Source organism: Pelmatolapia mariae, linkage group LG17, assembly GCF_036321145.2.
Source record: "Pelmatolapia mariae isolate MD_Pm_ZW linkage group LG17, Pm_UMD_F_2, whole genome shotgun sequence".
Taxonomy (NCBI): Eukaryota; Metazoa; Chordata; class Actinopteri; order Cichliformes; family Cichlidae; genus Pelmatolapia; species Pelmatolapia mariae.
Window position 1 is genome coordinate 18184626 of NC_086242.1, and position 20285 is coordinate 18204910.

General features: G+C 39.3%; 1 protein-coding gene across 5 annotated transcripts in view; it reads right to left on the minus strand.

The window, feature by feature from the left end:
- sfmbt2 (Scm like with four mbt domains 2) overlaps positions 1-20285 on the minus strand; it is a 57752-nt gene that overhangs the window by 31422 nt on the left and 6045 nt on the right. For 4 of the 5 annotated variants that reach the window (XM_063460397.1, XM_063460398.1, XM_063460399.1 and 1 more), the window contains exons 2-5: positions 18946-19127; positions 16881-16975; positions 10732-10972; positions 6961-6981 (exon numbers count right to left, since the gene is read on the minus strand). In XM_063460397.1, coding sequence (XP_063316467.1) covers positions 6961-6981; positions 10732-10972; positions 16881-16975; positions 18946-19036 — 448 coding nt within the window. In that variant the 5' untranslated portion in view covers positions 19037-19127. The remainder of the gene's footprint in view (positions 1-6960; positions 6982-10731; positions 10973-16880; positions 16976-18945; positions 19128-20285) is intronic. The other variant, XM_065469503.1, reaches the window with a different exon arrangement.

Consider the following 20285-nt stretch of genomic DNA (forward strand, 5'->3'; position numbering starts at 1 on the left):
TCATGCAGTCATGAATGATGTCCAGCTTCTGGACCTGTGGAGCGTCATTCTCTGAGTTTGTGCCTTCTAGTGTTTTTTCTGTCGTCATTTTGTGTTAAGTTCTGAGTCTTAAAATAACACATGCCTCCATTTTTAATGTTTGCTTTTTAAAAGCACTTCTGTAGTATTCTTTAATATCTGATTAATCTCATCATGTCCCATAGAGGGACAGGAGAGCGTTTCCTCTCTTTTTGTGTTTTGCATGCAAAGATTTTATTAAAACAACTTGTTCACAGTTTATACAGCTAAAAATGTCCTGTAAATGAGTGAAACAGCAGAGAGTCTGTTTTCAGCTCTTGCAGGCCTGATATTCTCATATTTCTTCTTTTAATTTTTAATGTGTGCTTTTTGTTTTTTTAGGTGCAGCTTTTCTTTTACCCTTCACTGCTTTGCTCTGCAGATGTTTACTACAACGGTTGTTGTTGATATAATCAACAGAGTGAGAAGTTGTGGCTTTTAAGACAAGAAAAAAAAAAGTTCACCCATTGCACACATAGATCGAAATGTTCCCACAGACCTTCTCAATATGGGAGAGGACTGTCAATCTGTCATTAACTAAAGTCTAAATCTTTCTTCACTTTCCTGTCATTGAACATTGTGTAGTTCTTTAGAAAAAGCCCTCATTCAGCCCTCACTACTGTTTGGAAACGTGCTTCGAACAACAGCGGTTAGCTCCATGAGGGCTCTGAATTTTAAATAGATAATTGACTTGTGAGGCAAGTCAATAATAAATCCTCTCCTGGTTTTGCACTCCAGAGGTCCGGCCTGAATCAAATCAACAACCCTGGAACTTTCTGGCAAATGAATCAATGGGTCAGTGCAGGAGGAGCAGCTTCCCTGTGCGTGAACAGTGAACATGTGTGCGGCCTGACACTCTCTCCTTACCTGCCTAATAATAGTGTTTTCTTTTCTTGCTGCTGCTGGAGGTTTGCAATAACAAACATAAACACACACACAGCGGCTGAATGCACTCCTCTGTTGATCTCAGGTGGTGCAGAAATAGATAAACTATTTTTACAGATCCTACTGAGATTAGTCATGAAGCCATTTAAAGCTCAGCCGGAGCTGCAAAAGCTGAAAGGTGCAAACTTCACCCTCCTTCGCCCTTACTCCTCTCTCACCTCCCCCCTTCCACACCCAGCTTGCAGTTTCATTATACTCTAACGTTTTGTATACAAATAATTATTTATTTTTGCTTGCTTTCCATCCCAAAGGCAGCAGACACAGAGAGGTGAAAGCCCGAGTTTCACACAACAATAAGTGCATAATTAACCTTGCGGGGGGAGATCCTCAAAACACACCCCTCCTCCTCCCTCATGCCACTACATATCTCAGCACCAACCCCCTCCTACCCTCTCTCTTTCTCTCCCTTAGAGGCCTAGCTGGCTGAAGTCTCCAAGCAACTATCTAGCTTTAAAAAAAAGAAGAAGCAAAAACAAATATGAATATGAAATGTGATATTTGCATCCGCTCGTCTCTGTAAACAAACCAGCCTCTGTGCACAGGGCTCATATTAAAAGCTTTACTTTGGCTAATCAATGTTATATTTAAGGAAGAGAGACGGTTTCTGCATTTTCAGCTGCAATCGCAGCAGTGCAACAGATTCTAATCAGAGTTCATGGGAGCAAATTACACGCGATTCCCCCCTCCTGTCCTATCCACTCATTATGCACTGGCATGGAGATGTGCAGCCCTCAAAGCACACGACAATTCAACTTCCAGTGTAACCGACGAGCTCTCCAAACAGGCCATAATGACCACAGCGAACGGGCACACGTGAAGTGGCACGCAGCGTAATTTGAGTGTTTATCGAGAGACGTATTGCTGTCGTGCTTGGCCGGCCAGTTTCAGGCGCCATATTGTTAACATTTTTATTGACCTATTCATGGCAGTGGAGGGGATATTAAAGCAATTTGTGTAAATATGATTACCTTAGCGGTAAGCAGTAAGAGCCCCACAGGAGCCGGACACATACAGTAAAGATATGTCCGTGCGCGCGCGTGTGTGTTTGTAACTGTGTGCTTCAGTTTTACTGTAAACTGCTTTTAACACTGTGCTCTAATTCATGAAAAACCACCTAGTCTCAGAGTGCTTATGGAAATGCAGTCTAATCATGCAGAAGGCAAATAAACACAAATTAGCTTTTCTATAATCTATAAGAGAAACACACACAGACACACACACGCGCAACTGTTGTAAGCTTATGCAAATCTGGAGGTTACAGCAGGGAGCCGTGGTGAAGTATCTATCTGACTTCGGCCACCTTGTTTTACAGGAATTTTACTCCTGCTGGATTTCAGTATAAGGCTGATGGAGTTTGTCAGACATCACAAGATTAGTCATTTATTTCGAGTTAATATGAACCGTGAGAGATGTTTTACTGGTGCGTTTTATAAATTCTTTCCAGTCGTACGACATCAAATGAGAGCACTTTTTTTCCCCTGCCAAGCCCAGCCCGTTAAAAATCACTGCCTCCACATCCTTTCAATGTGGCGGGAAAAAAACAAAACAAAAAACAAATACTGTTTCATATTTTATTATCATTTCTATAACTGTAGGATAACCTGCAGAACTTCAAGCTGTTTTGAGTATTTATGATTTAATGCACAGAATTTGTATTTGTTGCTTTTTGTTTGCTCCTCCTGCACTTTTCCTCCCTTCTGCTTCGCTTTTAATGTTCCTTTTTGATTGTTTAAGGGGAAAGCTTAAATCAAATCACATCCATATCTAGTGCACTTTGTACAGCTCTTCTAATCTCGTTTTACCTATCTGGATAAAAGAGTTAGCGGAAAGAAAACCTCAGTAACTGTTTTCCTCGTGAATCTGTTCTTTAAAGTCAAAAAATAAATAAACAAAAACAAAAACATTCAGTTGTAAAAAGTAAATTTTTAGGTGTTGAGCTCAAAGTGAAGCAAAACAACCAACTGTAAACCATCATCTTCAACTTTCAGAAGCTGAAATTTACTATTTGTTACCATTTTGTAAGGTTGTATAGACAAACTGATGATTCAAAAACTTAAAAAGGATCTGTTTTGTTAATCGGTACAACAAACTCGCTCGTACAATAAACTATTTTGGGATCTATAATTAAAGCAAAGTACTTTTGAGTGGTAGCAAAGCAAAGCAAACCCAATCAGTCAGCTGTCCTTTGCATTTTTCTCCCCACAATGCAATTGTAAGCCTGAATGCAGCCTCTTACAACACGACAATACAACTGACACAAAGACACACACAGCGAGGAAAACAGGTCTATCTCAGAGCGTCATCTCCAGCCGGCTCAGGCAGGAAGCAGTGTGGTGAATTCAATATGCAAATGATCTCCATCAGGATTTGTTCAGCGAGCAGCTACCTTCCCACATGACTAAACTTGTTATGTACAAGGCTTTTTACGTGAATGGATAAATGTATACTCACATAACACATGCGGACACATGAACATGCACATGCACTCACACAGAATTACATACATGCACATGAGACACTGAGTTCACAGCAGCAGCTCCACTGCCTAAACAGGCCTCGTTTTCTCACTCTGACCCCAAAGCTTCAAAAAGAGTGAAACTTTCACATGTGTCTATTGTGGTCTCAATTATACTGTCACTGTCTTCATGCACTAATTTGTCGGCTCACCTGCAGACGTGACAGAAAACAAGTTCTACATTTACCTGTCAAAACTGCTTCTCTTGCGATATCCTGCCTTTAAAACTAGCATGAGTCTTTTAATTGGAGCAAAATTTCCAAATGAAATGTGTTTGTTTGTAATTTAGCACGACGCAGCTAATTATAAGCTGATTTTCCAACAGCGGGAGCGGAAGTAGGACATTACAGGCGAAGTGGAAAGAAACAGTTCACCCCTCTTACACTGTCTTTGAGATGACTTTTTAATTTCTAGAAATAAGCAAATTATGGGAGAGAAGTGCTCGCAGCGCTGCACGCTCGTTCGCTGTTCTTTCAAAAAAAAAAAGAAAAAAGAAAAAAAGAAGATGCTGATTAAAATAGGTGCTGATTTTAGGAGCACATTAGTTAGCAAAGGAGCATTTCAAGTGAAGGACTGTGTATGTGTGCAAGTTTCATGACTGAATAAGCAAGTTTGACAAGGGATTAAGGTGTGTTTGTTAGATGTGGTTTGTCCAAGCAAATCAAATATGTAAATGAACTGGTATTCAGGTTTTTCACAACCTGGAAACAAACTAAAGTGAAACAGTTTTCTGAGGGAGTCCTGAATTGTAGAAGTGAGCCTCATGTGGGAAATTTTACAAACGACTGTGCTCCTGCTTAATGTAAGCCAGCAGCAGCAGCAACAGTCAGGCAATCAGGAGGAGTCATTGTGAAACTCTGAAGAGAGCAGAGCAGAAAAGGAAAATCACAGCCACATTTTAAATCTCATCTTAAAGCTTTTTACGTAAAAGCCGTACCCCTGTGCTTGAACTGTTTTCTGTAATAATGAAACCTTCAAAATGTGCAAATTTAACAGTCTCCTGAGATGCTACGTTTCCTGGAGCTATCACTGGTTCAGAGATCTGAAGTAAAATTCCTGCTTCCGTAAGGACTGCTTCACCCAAGCTATGCCAGATATCTGCCTGTGTCATACTATTCGGACATAACACAAGATCTGTGTTATAAAGGTTAATTGAGAACATAAATTAGCTTTTACACACTCTTCATTCTAAATACAAGCATTATCCACGCATTCTGGCACCTCTGAAGATGAATGGAAACATTTTACTTCTAGTTTTATTTATTTAATTATTTATTTATTTATCTAACCCTTTAAGGCAGTGGGTTTCCAAATGAGGTCTGTAACACATAGCCAAGGGCAAATAAACCAAATAATCTGCAAATGTGCTGTGATATTAAAAAGTCCATATCATACATATCTACCAGTGCCTGCAAACAAAGCCACATTATTGTGTGCTTTACTCCCACCCACTTTATCTTTGTGCAAACAGAAGCTCTGATATGACTGTGACACATCATGCCACATGCGTATATAAGCTGAAAAGGTATAAAATATGTACAGTTCCAGTGGCATCTACAAGTACAAATAGTATGTAAGCATATGCTTAACCTGTGTCGGGATTATGAGGTGATTCCTGGAAAACCTGAAAAAAAAAAACCCTGTATTTAAAGGGCAGCACTAAGCCACTACAGTGTTACTTAAGAAGAGCGTGCAAAACCATGAAAAGCTTCCAAACTACTATTACAGATCCTGCAGAGACCGTTCTGCTCCATACTTCAATATGCACAGTTTTAAGAAGAATCATGAGTCTGAGTGCACGCTGAGCATTTGTTTGTCTTTTCAGAAAGTCATGAACACAAGCTTGCCGTTTCTAAATATAAAACCTGCAGTTAACCTGAGAGGTTAATGCACAAGAAATGCATTACTCATTACTTAAACCACAGCCTGCAGCCTATCTGCATCGAAGAGCAAACACGTTTAAAAAAAAACAAAAAAAACACACACTTTGAAAACTGTAAAGAATAAAAATACTGCTTAAAATTTTTCAAAGAGCGGTCCTCCACTGAGCCCTAATTAATGTATGTGGCATAATAAGCCAACTGACTTCAAACTATCTGAACTATGACAGCAAACCAAAGTGAGCACCTTGCATCAGTGCAAGCAGTTTAGAAAATGAATAATACACACAACAAAATGCAATTCACAAGCAAGAGAGCAAAGATTAAAAGAAGATCAAAAGCCAAAAGTTACACCAAGGATAAATGATAAAAACAACTTGCTTATCAATTTGAAACAGAGCCATGCTAGACTCAACAATACAACACAGCATGACTCGACAGTTAAAAACAAAACAAAAAATACCCTAAAATTAAAAAAGTTCAGAAAGCAGCGTGGCTACACTTCACTGAGCAACCTAAGAGCTTTTTTCTCTCTTTTATGAGGTCTACTGTCTTTATTTTAAAAACTACTGTTCCTGGGTCAATATACACACACACGGCTTGATCCTTTTAGCAGCCATCCTGTAACAAATACAAATAAAGACCTGATGCATAAAAAGTGCTTGATATATAAGACTTGATATATATTTTATAACAACTTCCAACCAAATCACAAGCAGAGAAAAAGGCTTCATCCTCACAGCCTTACTCTCGCCCACGCACTTGCATCCATAAAAAGAAAAAAGTAAACACTGAGAAAACAAAGAAAAAGGTGGGGAAGCAGTACTACACCACGCCTAAATGCAAGTTCTGAAATTATCCAGTGCATCTGATTTTTTTTACGTTTTACTTCAAAGGCTATATGCTGTATATGCATCCTATCTGGAAAGTCTCAACATGCAACGAGAGCAACTAAAGATACCTTTTAAACTGCATTGTGTTCTTTTTTGATCAAACTTGCTCATCATAAGAAAAAAACCCCATAACATCAGCACTTCAAACTATTGCCTCAAAAAGTTCCCATAGAACTGGTAACACGTATTGATCATATCTGGCAGACACAGCAGTCCTTTAACCTCTGATCTCTTTTCAAACATGCACTAGTGACCTTCTAACTCATTGTTTGTTTGTAGCACGCTGGTGGAGACGGCCTCTTTATCAAAGCATCACACTTCTCACTGAGCGGCTTCGTTTCTGCACTAGTTATCATAAGAGCACAGGCACAAACAGCAGTGTGTGTGTGTGTGTGTGTGTGTGACTGCTATCACTCTGCTAAGACACACTCACTCAACATTCAGCTAGAAAGGAGTCACATGCAAGAAGAGGCAAGACATGACAACAGGACTGTGAGGTCACGCCCTGTACAGAGGTGAAAAGAGGAAGAGGAGGAGGAAGGGGGGGGGGGGGGGGGGGCACACTGTACATGCAGCTCTGAGGCCTAAGCCTGACCCAGTGTTGATTTCATGTTAGCCACTAGTGAGCCAGGCAGGTGAGTTAGTCAGAGGCTCTGTTAGAGCTGCTTACCTTTTCTTAGGTAAATGTTATCTGAGAAATAAAAACAAACAAAAAAGGAAACAAATAAAACAGGTAACTGTAACACAGGTGAAAGCAGTCAAAAATACACACTTGGCTCTCATACTCCAGCTTACTAAGAATACATACACTTACTCACACACACACACTCACACACACAAAATGTGCATACTATGATGCAAATCCTTGAAATGAAGCGACAAAGAACTCGTAGGGGTCACACATTGACACTATGTTGCAGAAGATTCTTTGGGGAATATAACACTGACTCCATTACATGATATACGACTCAGTTTGCATCATTTAACATGCAGTGGTGTCAGCCATCCATCATTATTAGAATACACACACACACACACACACACACACACACACACACACACACACACACACACACACACACACACACACACACACACACACACACACAATTATACATGTATAAGCTTTCTGACAGGCAGACAGAGAGCTAGTTAATATCAGTGGTTAGTTATATTATAATTGGAACTGAATTTTTAGTGCAAAACACATTTTTTTATGAACACCTGCAAATACTTTCATCAGTTTATGATAAAGCAAACATGATGGATAGAAATTGTGAAATTATTTTAAACCCACAGAATTTAAAAGGTAACCCTGCTCAGTTAGAGATGTTTGCATGGCTTTCTTTCTTTCTTTCTTTCTTTCTTTCTTTGCTGATACTGACCTCACTTTTTTGTTTTTTTTGCATTTAAGGTCTGCCTCCGGCAAGGTGCTGGCTTTTGGGATGTGCATGTATCTCCCTCTGGAAATCTGTGCCACACGTGGTTATTCATAATAACCTGCCTGTGTATAGGAAGGATGTCCACGGCTAGCAGACTACACCATCAAACATTGCTGCCATTAGCTGAAATACCAGCTGGTTAAACAGGTTCATCTTCTTTTCATCTTATTAATGCACTACTCCATTGATGTAGAAAATGAGCAGTTGAATTCTGGCTTTGTGTGACATATAATCACATGTCTGAAGAAATGTGCAACTGCTAATTGTTAGCCACACCAAGCAAACTAATCTGATATTTTGTGTGTGTGATATGTGGCGCAAAGTTGGACACACTTCAGCGACATCTAAGAGGCGCGCACATTACTTTTATGAGCAGTGTCTAATCTGAACTATGACACTGTGCTCAGTTTCGATTGTTTACCTACTTTTAGACTAGTCTGTTGCTCTAATCTTTTCATCCTGCTTTACGCATTATCTATTTATTTATTTATGTATTCCGGAAGGAGGTCAGGGTGGATGGTTGGGAACACACAGATCAGACAATCTGATTTAGAGACCAGAGTTTGACATGGTTCCTTAAGCAAATGACGCAATGATTATGAATTTAGCCAAAAAGTATTTAAAAACACAATAATTTTTCTTTTGCCCAATGAATGCTGTAACAACAACAAAAAACAACAACCTGAAAGTAAAAAATGTTGCAAAACTGTTCAGTAAAACCATTTCTTTGACTTGTTCCTGCAGCTAATGCAAATATAAGTCGTGATTTTAAAACAATCATAAAATGGCACAACCATGGCTCACAATTCCTTCAAATCATTTGCAATTCAAAAAAAAGGAAGCAAAAACTGTAAATTTACAACACGCACGCTTCACATCAGATTGAATTCTTAAGACTGAAAAGTTTTAACCGAACGACAGAAAAGTTTTTCCAAATCTTCTGATATTTTGCTTAATTTATTTTTCATTTAAAAATTCGTAATCTTTTATGTAAACTTTGGAAAAAAACAAAACAATTTATATTTATATGTCAGGTTGGATTTTGGGAACTTGTGATGGCTGTTTTTTTTTTTTTTTAAACAGCCTGTCAAATACCTGGGGAAACCACGTCACTGATTGATAGCGGAACAATCAGTACTTGCAGATGCTTTCACCTACGTCATTTTGCAACTTGAACCACACAAAACGCAGATTTGATCTGTTTTCTTTTTGAATGATTATCCCCTGAGATGCGAATGTGAATCATCACCTTGTGGAAACAGACATTGTATAATCACTTTCCACAAGAACAGTTTCTGACTGAAAAGGACACATGGAGTCGATGTGAGGGCAAGGACACTAGAGTCAAGTGAAAATGTATCCAGGTCATCTCCACAACGACTGCGGCGCATCTATCCATCAGGAGGGAAAGTGTCAAGAAAAAATAAATGGTCTGAACAAGCCTGGGAGGATGAGTCATCTATCTGAGGGGGAGCTGCATGTGGAAAAATATCTCAGCTGTGAAAGCTTTGACAAAGTTGTGTTATGGTGAAAGGGACAAGATTTCCTAAGAAGTTAAGGATGTATTGTTTGGGTAAGGCTGAATGGAAGTGCAAAAGTGGAGACAAAAAAAAAAAAAAGCTCCTTTTGTACAACAGGTAACCTGCTTTCGTTTAACACCTGGCTGAGGTGAATGGGATGGATGTGATGGGATGGGTGTGATGCTTCGGTTAGATAAATGGCAGTTGAGCAGCCATTACAAAAAAAAAATCTTTCAGGAGACCTGTCTTTCCACTCAGTTTACTTAAAGCATTCTTTGAAAAGTAAATATGGGAGGTGTTCATGTTAACCTGTGTGTGTGTGTGTCTGTGTGTGTGTGGGTGCATTAACGTCACAACTACAACTGTCAATTGTCGCACCAAATATAGCATCCTCTTCTCAGGACAGAAAGAAAACAAACTCACTGCACTGAAGCAAAAGGTAAATAATTTGAATAAAACTATTATTTTAAAAGAGCAAATTAGTTTACATTAACGTTGTATACGGTATATACAGATTTGACAACCAACATGTGGTTAACCCTTGTTTATAGTAATTATGTGTCTATTTTTACAAGCACTGCTCAGATTATTGTAAACTAAAGAAATCCTGAAGAGAGGAAAAGCAAATGAGCTGCAGTTAATAAGCCACAGTACTTTTTGCTTGCCATTGTTTGTTACCCTGTAACACGGGCTATGTGGCACTGCCTGTTAGAGACAAGTGTATGAGCAGGTTTTCTTTGCTGGCATTTCAGTGATAGAAAGTTGTAGGCGCTCAGAGATTCCCAGATAACACAGAGGGACATCGTTTCAACGGTTGACACGTTCTGGAGAAAACTTTGAACGAAATTTCCATTTCCACGCCTATACCAGCGCTGATTTTGACACCTTTTGATCAGAAGAATGTTTTTTTATCAGTTTCCATGAGCAATGACCAAAGCATCAACATTAATTTGTGGCTTATCTGCTCCTAGCTCACATCGCAGTACCAGCTAGACAAACTGACTTCACTAGATAAAACCGCCTTTCTACTAGCTGCTGTTAGCTGACACTAGCCTACCTCTTCAAATACTCAATCCAGATCAGTTTTATTCCTTGTGCAGAGTTTGTTTTGGAGGGGAGGGTGCACAACGCACTGGATTTTTAATGGGAATGTGCTTTCAGTTTTTTAAAGGTGAAACACTACAAACCTTTCAGACTACATTTGAGTTAGTTTTCAAAAGCTAGTTTTGAATTAGAAATGAACTGATTTTTATTCTTACAAAACAGCATAATCTGTCATGGTACCAGAGATGTAAGTATTATAAGCTGATTTTCTAACAGAAGTGAGTAAAACTTGTGTAAATTTCATAAATGCTGCGTATTTCAGTAACCTTTGACCAGGATTTTGTTTATCTTCACAGTGGTTCAAGAGGACCCTTTATGATACAGAGATCTAAATGTGTGCGTGGTGCACGGGTGCATCAAAGTAATCCTTCCTACCTTCAGGGGGCATGAGGGTCTTGTTGTTTTGTGCACACCAGCCAACTGGGTGCAGCTCAGCTGTCATGACATCACACCAGAAGTCAGCCTTGCGGTCCTCGCCGTAGCCACTGAAGCGCAGGAGCAGCAGCTGGCCACATGTAGTGATGATGGTGGCCACCCAATAAGTGTCTGGGTTGCTCTTATTGGCCACTTCGAGCTTCATGCCAGGCTGGAAGCTGCTCTGAAGGCTGATCTCCACCTATAGAGGAAAACAAAAGGACTTTCAAGTTATAATCTTTTTTTTTGTTTGTTTTTTTGAAGACGTTTGTCTTACTGTTTTTCCTTAAAAATTGAAGTTAACACTGAAATTTGGGAGACCAACAGGGCATGAGCACAATCAGAGGATCACACAATTTGTAGACAAACCAGGGTTATCATTACAATCACTGTAAGAGAAAAAACTCAATTTCCATTTATAAACTCTGGTTGTACAAACTGTGTCTGACAGCTGAAATATTACAGGTCAACCATGAACCACACTTCAGTGTGCAGGTTTGTGGCCCCTTTGGATACTTTGGCTTTAAAATAAGGGTGATAAGCATGAAGTTTGTTTACATCCTGCTTGACCCCCTGATCTTTACACTGTAGGTTGGTACTACATCCAGAATAAACTATAAAAAAAAGAATAAAAAGGAATAAACTAGGTAAATTTGACAAAAAAAAAAGAACCACCGTCTTTTTTTGTGGAACTAAAGTAGTGACAGTAGGGGTGTATGACATAACCAAAATAATATTAATAACACTGTGTGGGGGATGAGTTCTGGTGCTGTTTCAAAACTCAGTATTCACAGTAGCAAAACGAGCGTTAAAGGGAACTCCACTTATTTTACACACAAAGGTCAGCTTATGGGAAGTCCTTCACAGCCTGTGAAAACAGTTGCTTAGTGTCTTTCCTTGCTCTGCAGGAGGCCAAAGAAAACAACCCTTGAGAATTTCATTAGGACCGTCATGGCTCGAGCTTCAGACTAGTCAGACTAATGAAAGAAAAGTGTTACAAACAGAAAGCATGAAGATTCAAAGACAAGAGCATGCAGGAACAGGTAAACACAAAGATGCTATCAGTTGTAGTGCAGGAATATTCGTTATGTGCAATCTGGTGTTTCTGGAATTTAACCTACATTAGATATTAAAGGTCAGGATATTTCTACCCGTGCATTTTTTTTAAAGATGCCATTTCCAGGCACTTTCTGTCTTGTAATTGGAATTTTTTTCAGTTTGTTGGCAGAGATGTCCTCATGCAAAACGATGATGGGAATTTTCTGACACTTGACTAAATAACCAACAATAACAGTGTGAGACTCCAGACTCCATATATCAGCGAGCTACTAAAACCATACATGACATCTAGATCTCTGAAGTCTACTGATCAATGCTGTACTTAGATCCAGGCTAAAGACAAAAACAAAGACAAAAGGTGACTGGGCGCTTCCGTTGGACGTAAGATCTGTGGACACTGTTAATATCTTTAAAAAGAAACTTAGGACCCTTCTGTTCAGACTTTTATTTAGTTTTATAAATGTATACTATTTTAATTGTTGGATCTTATTCTGTATTGTTATTTTTTGAGAGCACTATATAAATAAACCTTACTTACTCCTGGGTTCATGTGAAAATGTGACATTTTCTTGTGAAGCTACTGCCAATTCCACCCCATTTCAGCCTATTTCACTTTGCTATGTATTTGTTAAATTATGATATGAATTTTTTGATCCACATCCGGATCTAGATTGAATCTAAAAGTTAATCATTTAAGTTTAACTGAGCCTCACCTCTGGAAAACATTTAGAGCAAATCTATTCATGACATTTTGAGTACTCCTGCTAACAAACCAATCACATCACCTCCTTGAAGGAAGTAATTGAACAACAGTGTGATATCTAATCTCACATGTATTTTATCAATAGCGTATCACCTGATATTACATATTTACTGACAGGATCAAGTGCTGACAGTGCCTAAGAACTGCTTTACAGTGCTACTAACAGCATGTAAGACGGGTGTAGGTGAGATTTTAATATTCACCAAGCCAAATTACTTTCAGAAAAAGACTCTAAAACAATCCCTCAGGCTAAACAAAAGCCTCCCAGTTTGTCCTTGTGCAGAAAAAGCGATAAATCTGTATATAAAAGCAGCACAGAATAATGCATTTCCACCATAGCCACAAGCTGCTGTACAATTCTCCAGAACATTACAAGCCCAGCAGGATGTTCACATTCAACACTAGAAAAAAAGAAAAAACACCACACACACACACACACACACACACACACACACACATACACGCACACAAACACACTCAGAAGTGAATGGAAAAGCCAACATCTTAGAAATAAACACAATACAAATGGCCCCGTGACTTCCTGCTACAACAATGCAAACGTGCTGTATCACTCTGGCTGGCTTATGTAAGAGAGCTACGGGCAGCCTCAGCAGCAAACACTGACTGCGTGTTTGTATGTGTGTGTTTGTGTGCAGGGATGTGTGTGCACAAGCCCAAGAGAAATCACTGTTTCAATTTGTCCAGGCAGAGAGAGAAATGAGGGCTGCACTTTACTGAATCACATTTTTCTGGGGAATTCATGGTCTGTTTCCCAGTGACTCAATCCACTTACCAACAGGGCAATTTAGGCTCCCAAGAAACCTCGTCCCCTCAAATCACCACAGACAGTTTGTCCAACATTGAGGCGCACTTGTAAAACTCACATATTTTAATCTTGGTTTTATTACACTCAACACTCAGTGACGTAAGAAAGTGAGACACTGACACACATATTTTACACCTCTGAAGCCCGTCCTCCCGGCAGCTGAGCGCTGTGAGTCTCATAAGAGCAGACAGCTGCTCCGCTGGACAAACACACGGTCATCTGAGGTGGATAAAGACTTCGCATCCAGGATCAGCTCTATTCGCCCATCTGGCCCTCTCCTGTGATGTAATGTATTAATGGAGGCAAAGCTGAGTAACTATTACGTATAGGGTGTCTTTTCTGTAGGACTGCTAGTAATAAATAAATAAATAAATAAATACATACATACATACATAAATAAATAACCACATGCGTTTTTTGTTTGTTATGATTATTATTAACCCTGTAATTAATCAGTACTGAAATCTAAGTCTGAAACTAACCCTCTGTTTAAGAAGAAAAACAAAGACTCCTTGATAAAATTATTAGTGTTACATTTTTGGATGCTGATCTAAAGTAACTAGGAAAGCTGTTAGAGCCAGCTATTGTAACTAGGATATGGGGTGTGGAGAGTGGGGGTGGTTTGTTACAATTTAATGTTGTCCTCTATTCATGTAGTGCCATCTGCAATAACACTAATCTCTAATTTGTGCAGCAGCACAGGCAGAGCAGTGGAGCTGCGTGTGTGCTGCACACAGGAGGAGGGAGACCCGGGGGACTTTGTTCCCACTTACTGCATGATGAGAAAGTAAACTATGTACATACAGACACCAGCAGTAGAGCACTAAGTTACAACTGACATACAGTACTGTGCAAAAATCCTGAGCCACCCCCACCTTTATATTTTGCTTTCAAGCAGCTAGACTTTTATTTGGACATTTGCTACTTTTTCACAGATATTCAGTCCAGTCCTTGTACCTGACCACTTTTGGAGAAATGCGGTTTTTGTTTGTTAAACCGCTGAGCACAGACCTGTGAATTATTGAAGCAGAAAAAAGCAACACCTAACTCTAAGAATGAACCAGTGGACCCATCTACACACAGGAAACTTATTTTAAATGATATCTTAAGGCACTTTGTTACTACAGCCTGTCACAAAAACACAAATTGTTTCAGTTTCTTTAACTAAATCCAAAAAAGCCAAATATGATACAGTCTGACAAGCATAAAATAGTAATTATCCACCACCAAGGTGCATCCTAAAGAGGAATACATTAAAAACCTGGCATATATTCCGTATGGTGTGTCCCTAAAACAAATTTGAGGAAACTGGGCAAGTGGTGAACTGGTTGGTGACCCCTGAGCAACTTCCTTTGGGGTGGCTCACAGAATTAAATACTAAAATGCCATAAAAGACACCAAGCCAAACGGTTTGAATGTAAAATAAATAACATTAAACACAGTTTTCGGTTTCAGCGGCTTGAACATTCAGCTGGCCCACAAAGAGAAACCACTTCCCTACTAGTCTTTCTTCTGTGGTTTCTGTGAGCAGACAGAAACAATTTCCACCTTCTAATGAACATATTTAAGCTACTTCAGCTGGATGGAGAGGTGTGAGATGGACATTAAACATCAGCGACAGCAGGTGAATTCGACATGTTAAGCAGGCAACATAGTCGGCGATGGTCGACTCGAGGCCCGGTTTACCCCTCAGCTGGCCCTGACCAGGACAGCCCGAACCAACTTCAGCCTAGCAAATCAGAGCAAAGCAGAGCACAGTTGGCCTATAGACTCACTACCAAGAAAAGTACCTTTCTCTTTCACCTCTTAGCTCTCTAAAAGTCTGTGGTCTGAGTAGCATCAGTAGTGATTATATAGATTTCACTTTTAAACAAGCTCTAGGCTGTGGTACATTGTTTTGATATCTGATAATGCAGCTTTCTAGAGAACTAAAACTGTAACCCAGTTCTAGTTCACACAAAGATAATGATCTGGGCATCGTGCAGAGCAGTCATATCTAGCATGCTCAGTATTTTGCCACTTTGCCACACAGCCTCTGGTGTGATTTTTGCACAAAAAGTGCTGATTTTTAACATGCAGATGTTTTAGTGCCTACTCGAAACTGTTTTATTGTCTTCTTTAAACGTCTGCAGGCTAGCTGAGTAACTCACTGCACCAACTGAGAGTTTACCCCATAAAATATAACACAGTGAAACCTGAGTCACCGAGCTTGAGCTTTATACTTTCAAGTTTCATGTTCTGATATTACTTTAACAACAGAATAACCTTGTTAATGTCACGCTGAAGATTTCACACAGACTGCACATGTCTATCTGAGTGTTTTGCTGCAAGTAGGAACGACTGGTCTGCCATACGTCATGCGTCTCAAAAAGATGACATATCTGGACACCACACAAAGCACAGGATTTGTGAGCAAACTCCATGCAAATACATAATCAATATACATATATATTCCATGTTTGGAAATACTCTCTTTTATTTATTTATTCATTTATAAGTGCTACATGGCTCTGAAAGCTTATCCAAAAGTAGAGCATAAACAAGGTCGATAGTAAAAAAAGGTGCTCTGTTTAGGATAAAATCATGTAATAAATTTATTCTTGCAGCAGTTCAGCAAGCATAATAGACCACATTGACTCCAAGTCTTCATCAGGATCTGACAAATACAAATTTGTAAATTCCACAAAAAGGCCCAAAGCAACAATGAATTAAATCCTACTAAGACGCTATTGTGTGTGCCTCTGAAGTCTCATACTGTATATCCTAATCCTGCAACACAGAGCTCCACTTTTGTCCAAAAACTATCACAAAAACACAACAATAAGCAACACTGTTGCACTGGTGGCACTGACTGGTATTCATTATGACAAACACAAACAGTGCTGTTTGTTTTGACTAAAAATCATGCTGTCTTGCTTTGCCCAACAGAAAACAGTCCTCAAAAAATTCACTCGGCCAGAAATGTGGTAGTCCAAGACTATCAAGAAAGACATATGAACGCATTGTTGATAAGGAGAAAAATGCTACACTGGTGATACTTAGATAATGTCCTAATATCATTATAATGACTGCTTTCATTTGCCACACCTACTTCAGGGCAAGAAAACAGGAAAGACTGGGTATGATGATAACATTCAAATATATTCTCAGGAAAAGTAAATGAACAGCTGGTCCTTATTATGTTATTTATTTGCATCTATTGTCATGTTTTCTTTGGTACCTAATTAGGTACCTAAAATGGTATTTTAAAAAAAGAAAAAGAAATGCCAAAGGTCGCCCAACAACGCGTGCGTCACAAGGAAACAAAGACACTGAATCCTCTGTTGAGCGGCCTGAACACAGCACTGCCCTGTTTTGGTTCTCTCCAATGTGTTGTTAAAGGATCTCTGTATATGGCACTTATCTATGAGGCTGTATTTAAAGGATTAACATGTCAGGTGAAGTTTGTAGACAGTCACTCACATGCTTGAAGTTGGTGTGAGGGGCAGCGTCGGCCCCATTCTCCTCCAGGTACTCCTCCCAGTTAAACTCCACCTCTTCCTCCATCGAATCTGCATCTAAATGAACAAAAGTCAACTGTACATTAACCAACAATAATACAGATACTTAAAACAACAATTTAACTCCCAGCTGATTTTTGTTTTTACTGTTACTTATTGCCCCATTTGTGCCCAGGAAACAAAGAAATATACCTAATAAGAACGGAGGCTTTCAGCTCTTCATCACACTCCCTTTGAATATTTAGACAGTTTAAAATTGTTGTTACACAACAAGAACACCAGGCACTGCCACTGGAAAATGTCATCTTATTTATTAATAGGCCTAAGCAGCTGTTGGCCCATATCTCAGTGCATCCCTAATGCAGGTAGCAATTAAACACAGAGCTGTAATTTCTTGTAAATGTAGCTAATTTTGCCTAAGCACAAAATCCACAGTAAACTATCTGGAGGCAGTTTGCGTGCACAGCGTGCTGCAGGTTGTCTTACATAATGTCATTAATGTTTCTCCTGAAGGTGATTGAAGCTGATGCAGTCGAGGCATGCGTCAGGGTTTTTTTCCCATCAGTATGTTTCTGTGTGAGTGAAGTATGTGAAGGCTGTGTGTCTGTGTCTGTGTGTGTTTCAGTGTGTGCCGAATCTCTGGAGACTCCTCAGAGTGAAAACCGAGGGACTGAACCTGTTCTGTGTAATGAGAGGAGATGGTAGCGAGCTGCTATTTTGATGGAGTTTGTTTCTAATAGACTGAAGTGTCTGCTCTCATTTTTCCCATGAATGGACATACGTGGCTTCCTCCCCTTAGTGGTCATTTTTCACTTTGTATATTATTAAATTAGTACATGTTTTTTCTTGTTTCTGATCATCAGCCAAAATTCAGACAATTTCATATTACATAGAGACTGCCTGACAATGCAGAATAAACTCCTCCACATATGTTCTAGATTCACACTGCATAGTTAATTCATTCTGTATATATGAGATCTGTCATAATCCACCGCAGTGGTTTCCAAGCTGTGTCCTGTGGCCCAACAGAGCACCTCGAGGTTAGTCCAGGTGTACAATGTGTCAACTTAACATTATTAGTGCAAATTTAAATTCATGATATTAGTTTAAAGAGTCCGACAGTAAGATGGGTGAGGTAAAAGAGATAACTTTCCTGTGTGCAACACACAACTGCTAACTGAAATGGTTATGCTATTAAAAGTGCCTGCATCTGAAAATACAATCAAAAGAGGAACTGACAACACTTCAGATGACAAATAGGCTATTTTCTGCAGATATGAACACATGTGTGCCTTGTACCATGTTTTTTGGGACACCTTACACAAGAAACACAAAAATAAGCAATTTAACACCAACATTAAGTTACATGATATGTCAGTGCATGTTGCCTCACCTTCTCTTAGTTAAATGATAAATCAAAATCATTTTACAACTTATACTCCACTGGTTCAGTTTCAGGTATAAGAAGTGTTAAAAATGTCCCATCATGAACAAAAACTTAAATTTGCACCTTCGCTCAGGATTGCAAAAACATCAAACTGGCATTTAGCTCACATTTGATGTTTTCTTTAGAAAGAGAAAGTAGCACAACAACTGCAAGTCCAGAATGTGACTGGGATACAGGCCAGTAACGTATCCTGACATGTTCATGTGCAATGACAAAACAGCCTGTAAAGCGGGCTTCCACATAACGGTATGGGCATAAGTGTTATAACAGCCATCTTTGAGTACACAGGAAAAAATACATGCTTCTCGTGACTAAGCCATGAGGACAGGAGAATTCAGTTCAAGCAATAAACAGCCAGGGACATACCCTTACTGCTGACCTAAAGGAGAAATCTACAGAGAGAATTAGAGCATGTCTTTGTGACACAAGTGGCATTCTATGTTTCCCATCTTGTTAGTGAGATTCCTCAGACGCATTTTCATCTATGTCAACCGCACCAATCTGTTGATCTGATGAGGGCTGCAACATGAAACCACCCTGGCCACATTATGGTTAAAAAAAAAGCAGTGCAGGGTCTTACCTGTGTTCACCTCTTCTTCTTTCCCATTGGTGGGATAGTGTGGCTTCACTGTAGTGAGGGCCAGTGGCTGCTCCTGAGTGTGAGACTGCATGCTGCCCGTTTGACTTCCTGTTGAGCATTAACCTTTAAACCTGAGATCTTTCAATTCTTCTTCACAGCATCTCTCGCCTTCCTCGACAGCCCTGCACCAGAAAAGATAAATTCGATCAAAGCTCTAATTTAATCAGATAATGTTCAATCTGCCCTCTGTCCAGAATAGTCCAAGATCCTTCCAGGAAACAGATGATTTTTTCCCCCTTTACTGCTCTTCACTTACAATAACACGAACAAATCGACACAGTTCACAAAACCTTGAGGTCTGCACACATAAACAGCCAGTATTTTGATGAGAATTTCCTTGGAAATTGTGCACACTGTATTTCCATTTTCTTGAGAATAAACAAAAGAAGAAGTGGGTGGTTACCACAACCAGCAACAGCCAGTTTGTCTTAATGTGCTAAAAAGAAAAGAATGCCACCTTCAGAAACTTAACACAAGTCAGCTGATATTTTCAAAGCAGTAAAAAGCACAGCAGTTTTCTGCATCATTAAAGTCATCCTCTCCCTCCTCTGCCTGTGTGCTTTTCCAATATCTTGCATGCTGTGTTCATTTTCATACCACAGCAAAACTGCATCAGATAACCAGTCAGAGTCAAACAAAGTAGAAAAACTGGAATAACATGACTAAGCAAACAAGTCGGCAAAGAAGTGTGACCAGAAAATATACATCCAGGCACCTGAGGCAAGAGAATAATACAGCAGTGCAGAATCATGTCACTGTAACTAAATATGGAAGACTAAAGCGGAAATACTGTCTGACCATAAATATGTATTTCTGGCACATACTGAAGGAAGCGTAACTGTGTAACGCTAACAACCATAAACACGTTTCTTTTTATCCTTTATATCATTAGCTAAGCTAATGTGTTAACTGAATATTGTTGGAGAGAACTGTAATAAAAAAATAATAAAAAAGAAAACAGGTAACCAAGTCTTGATATTAAGTTTTAACCTTTTCCTTGTGGCTTTCTGTTATTATACAGAAATACCTGCAACTTACTATACTTCTTTTGTCTTTTTGGTTTGTAATCCTGCTAATAACCTTCAACCTAATGCAAATCCTAACAGGTAAAACATGCTTCCAGGTGTTGATTAGCAAACCAGCTTCGCCCTCCGGATCAAAGGTTAGTTTCTTCCCCTCCTCACAAAACTACAAAACTCAACTGTAAATGTGACTGGGTTGTTTGTTTTTACCTTTCCCAACCTGTTTTTATGTGGTATTGCTTTTCTTTTTAATTCTGT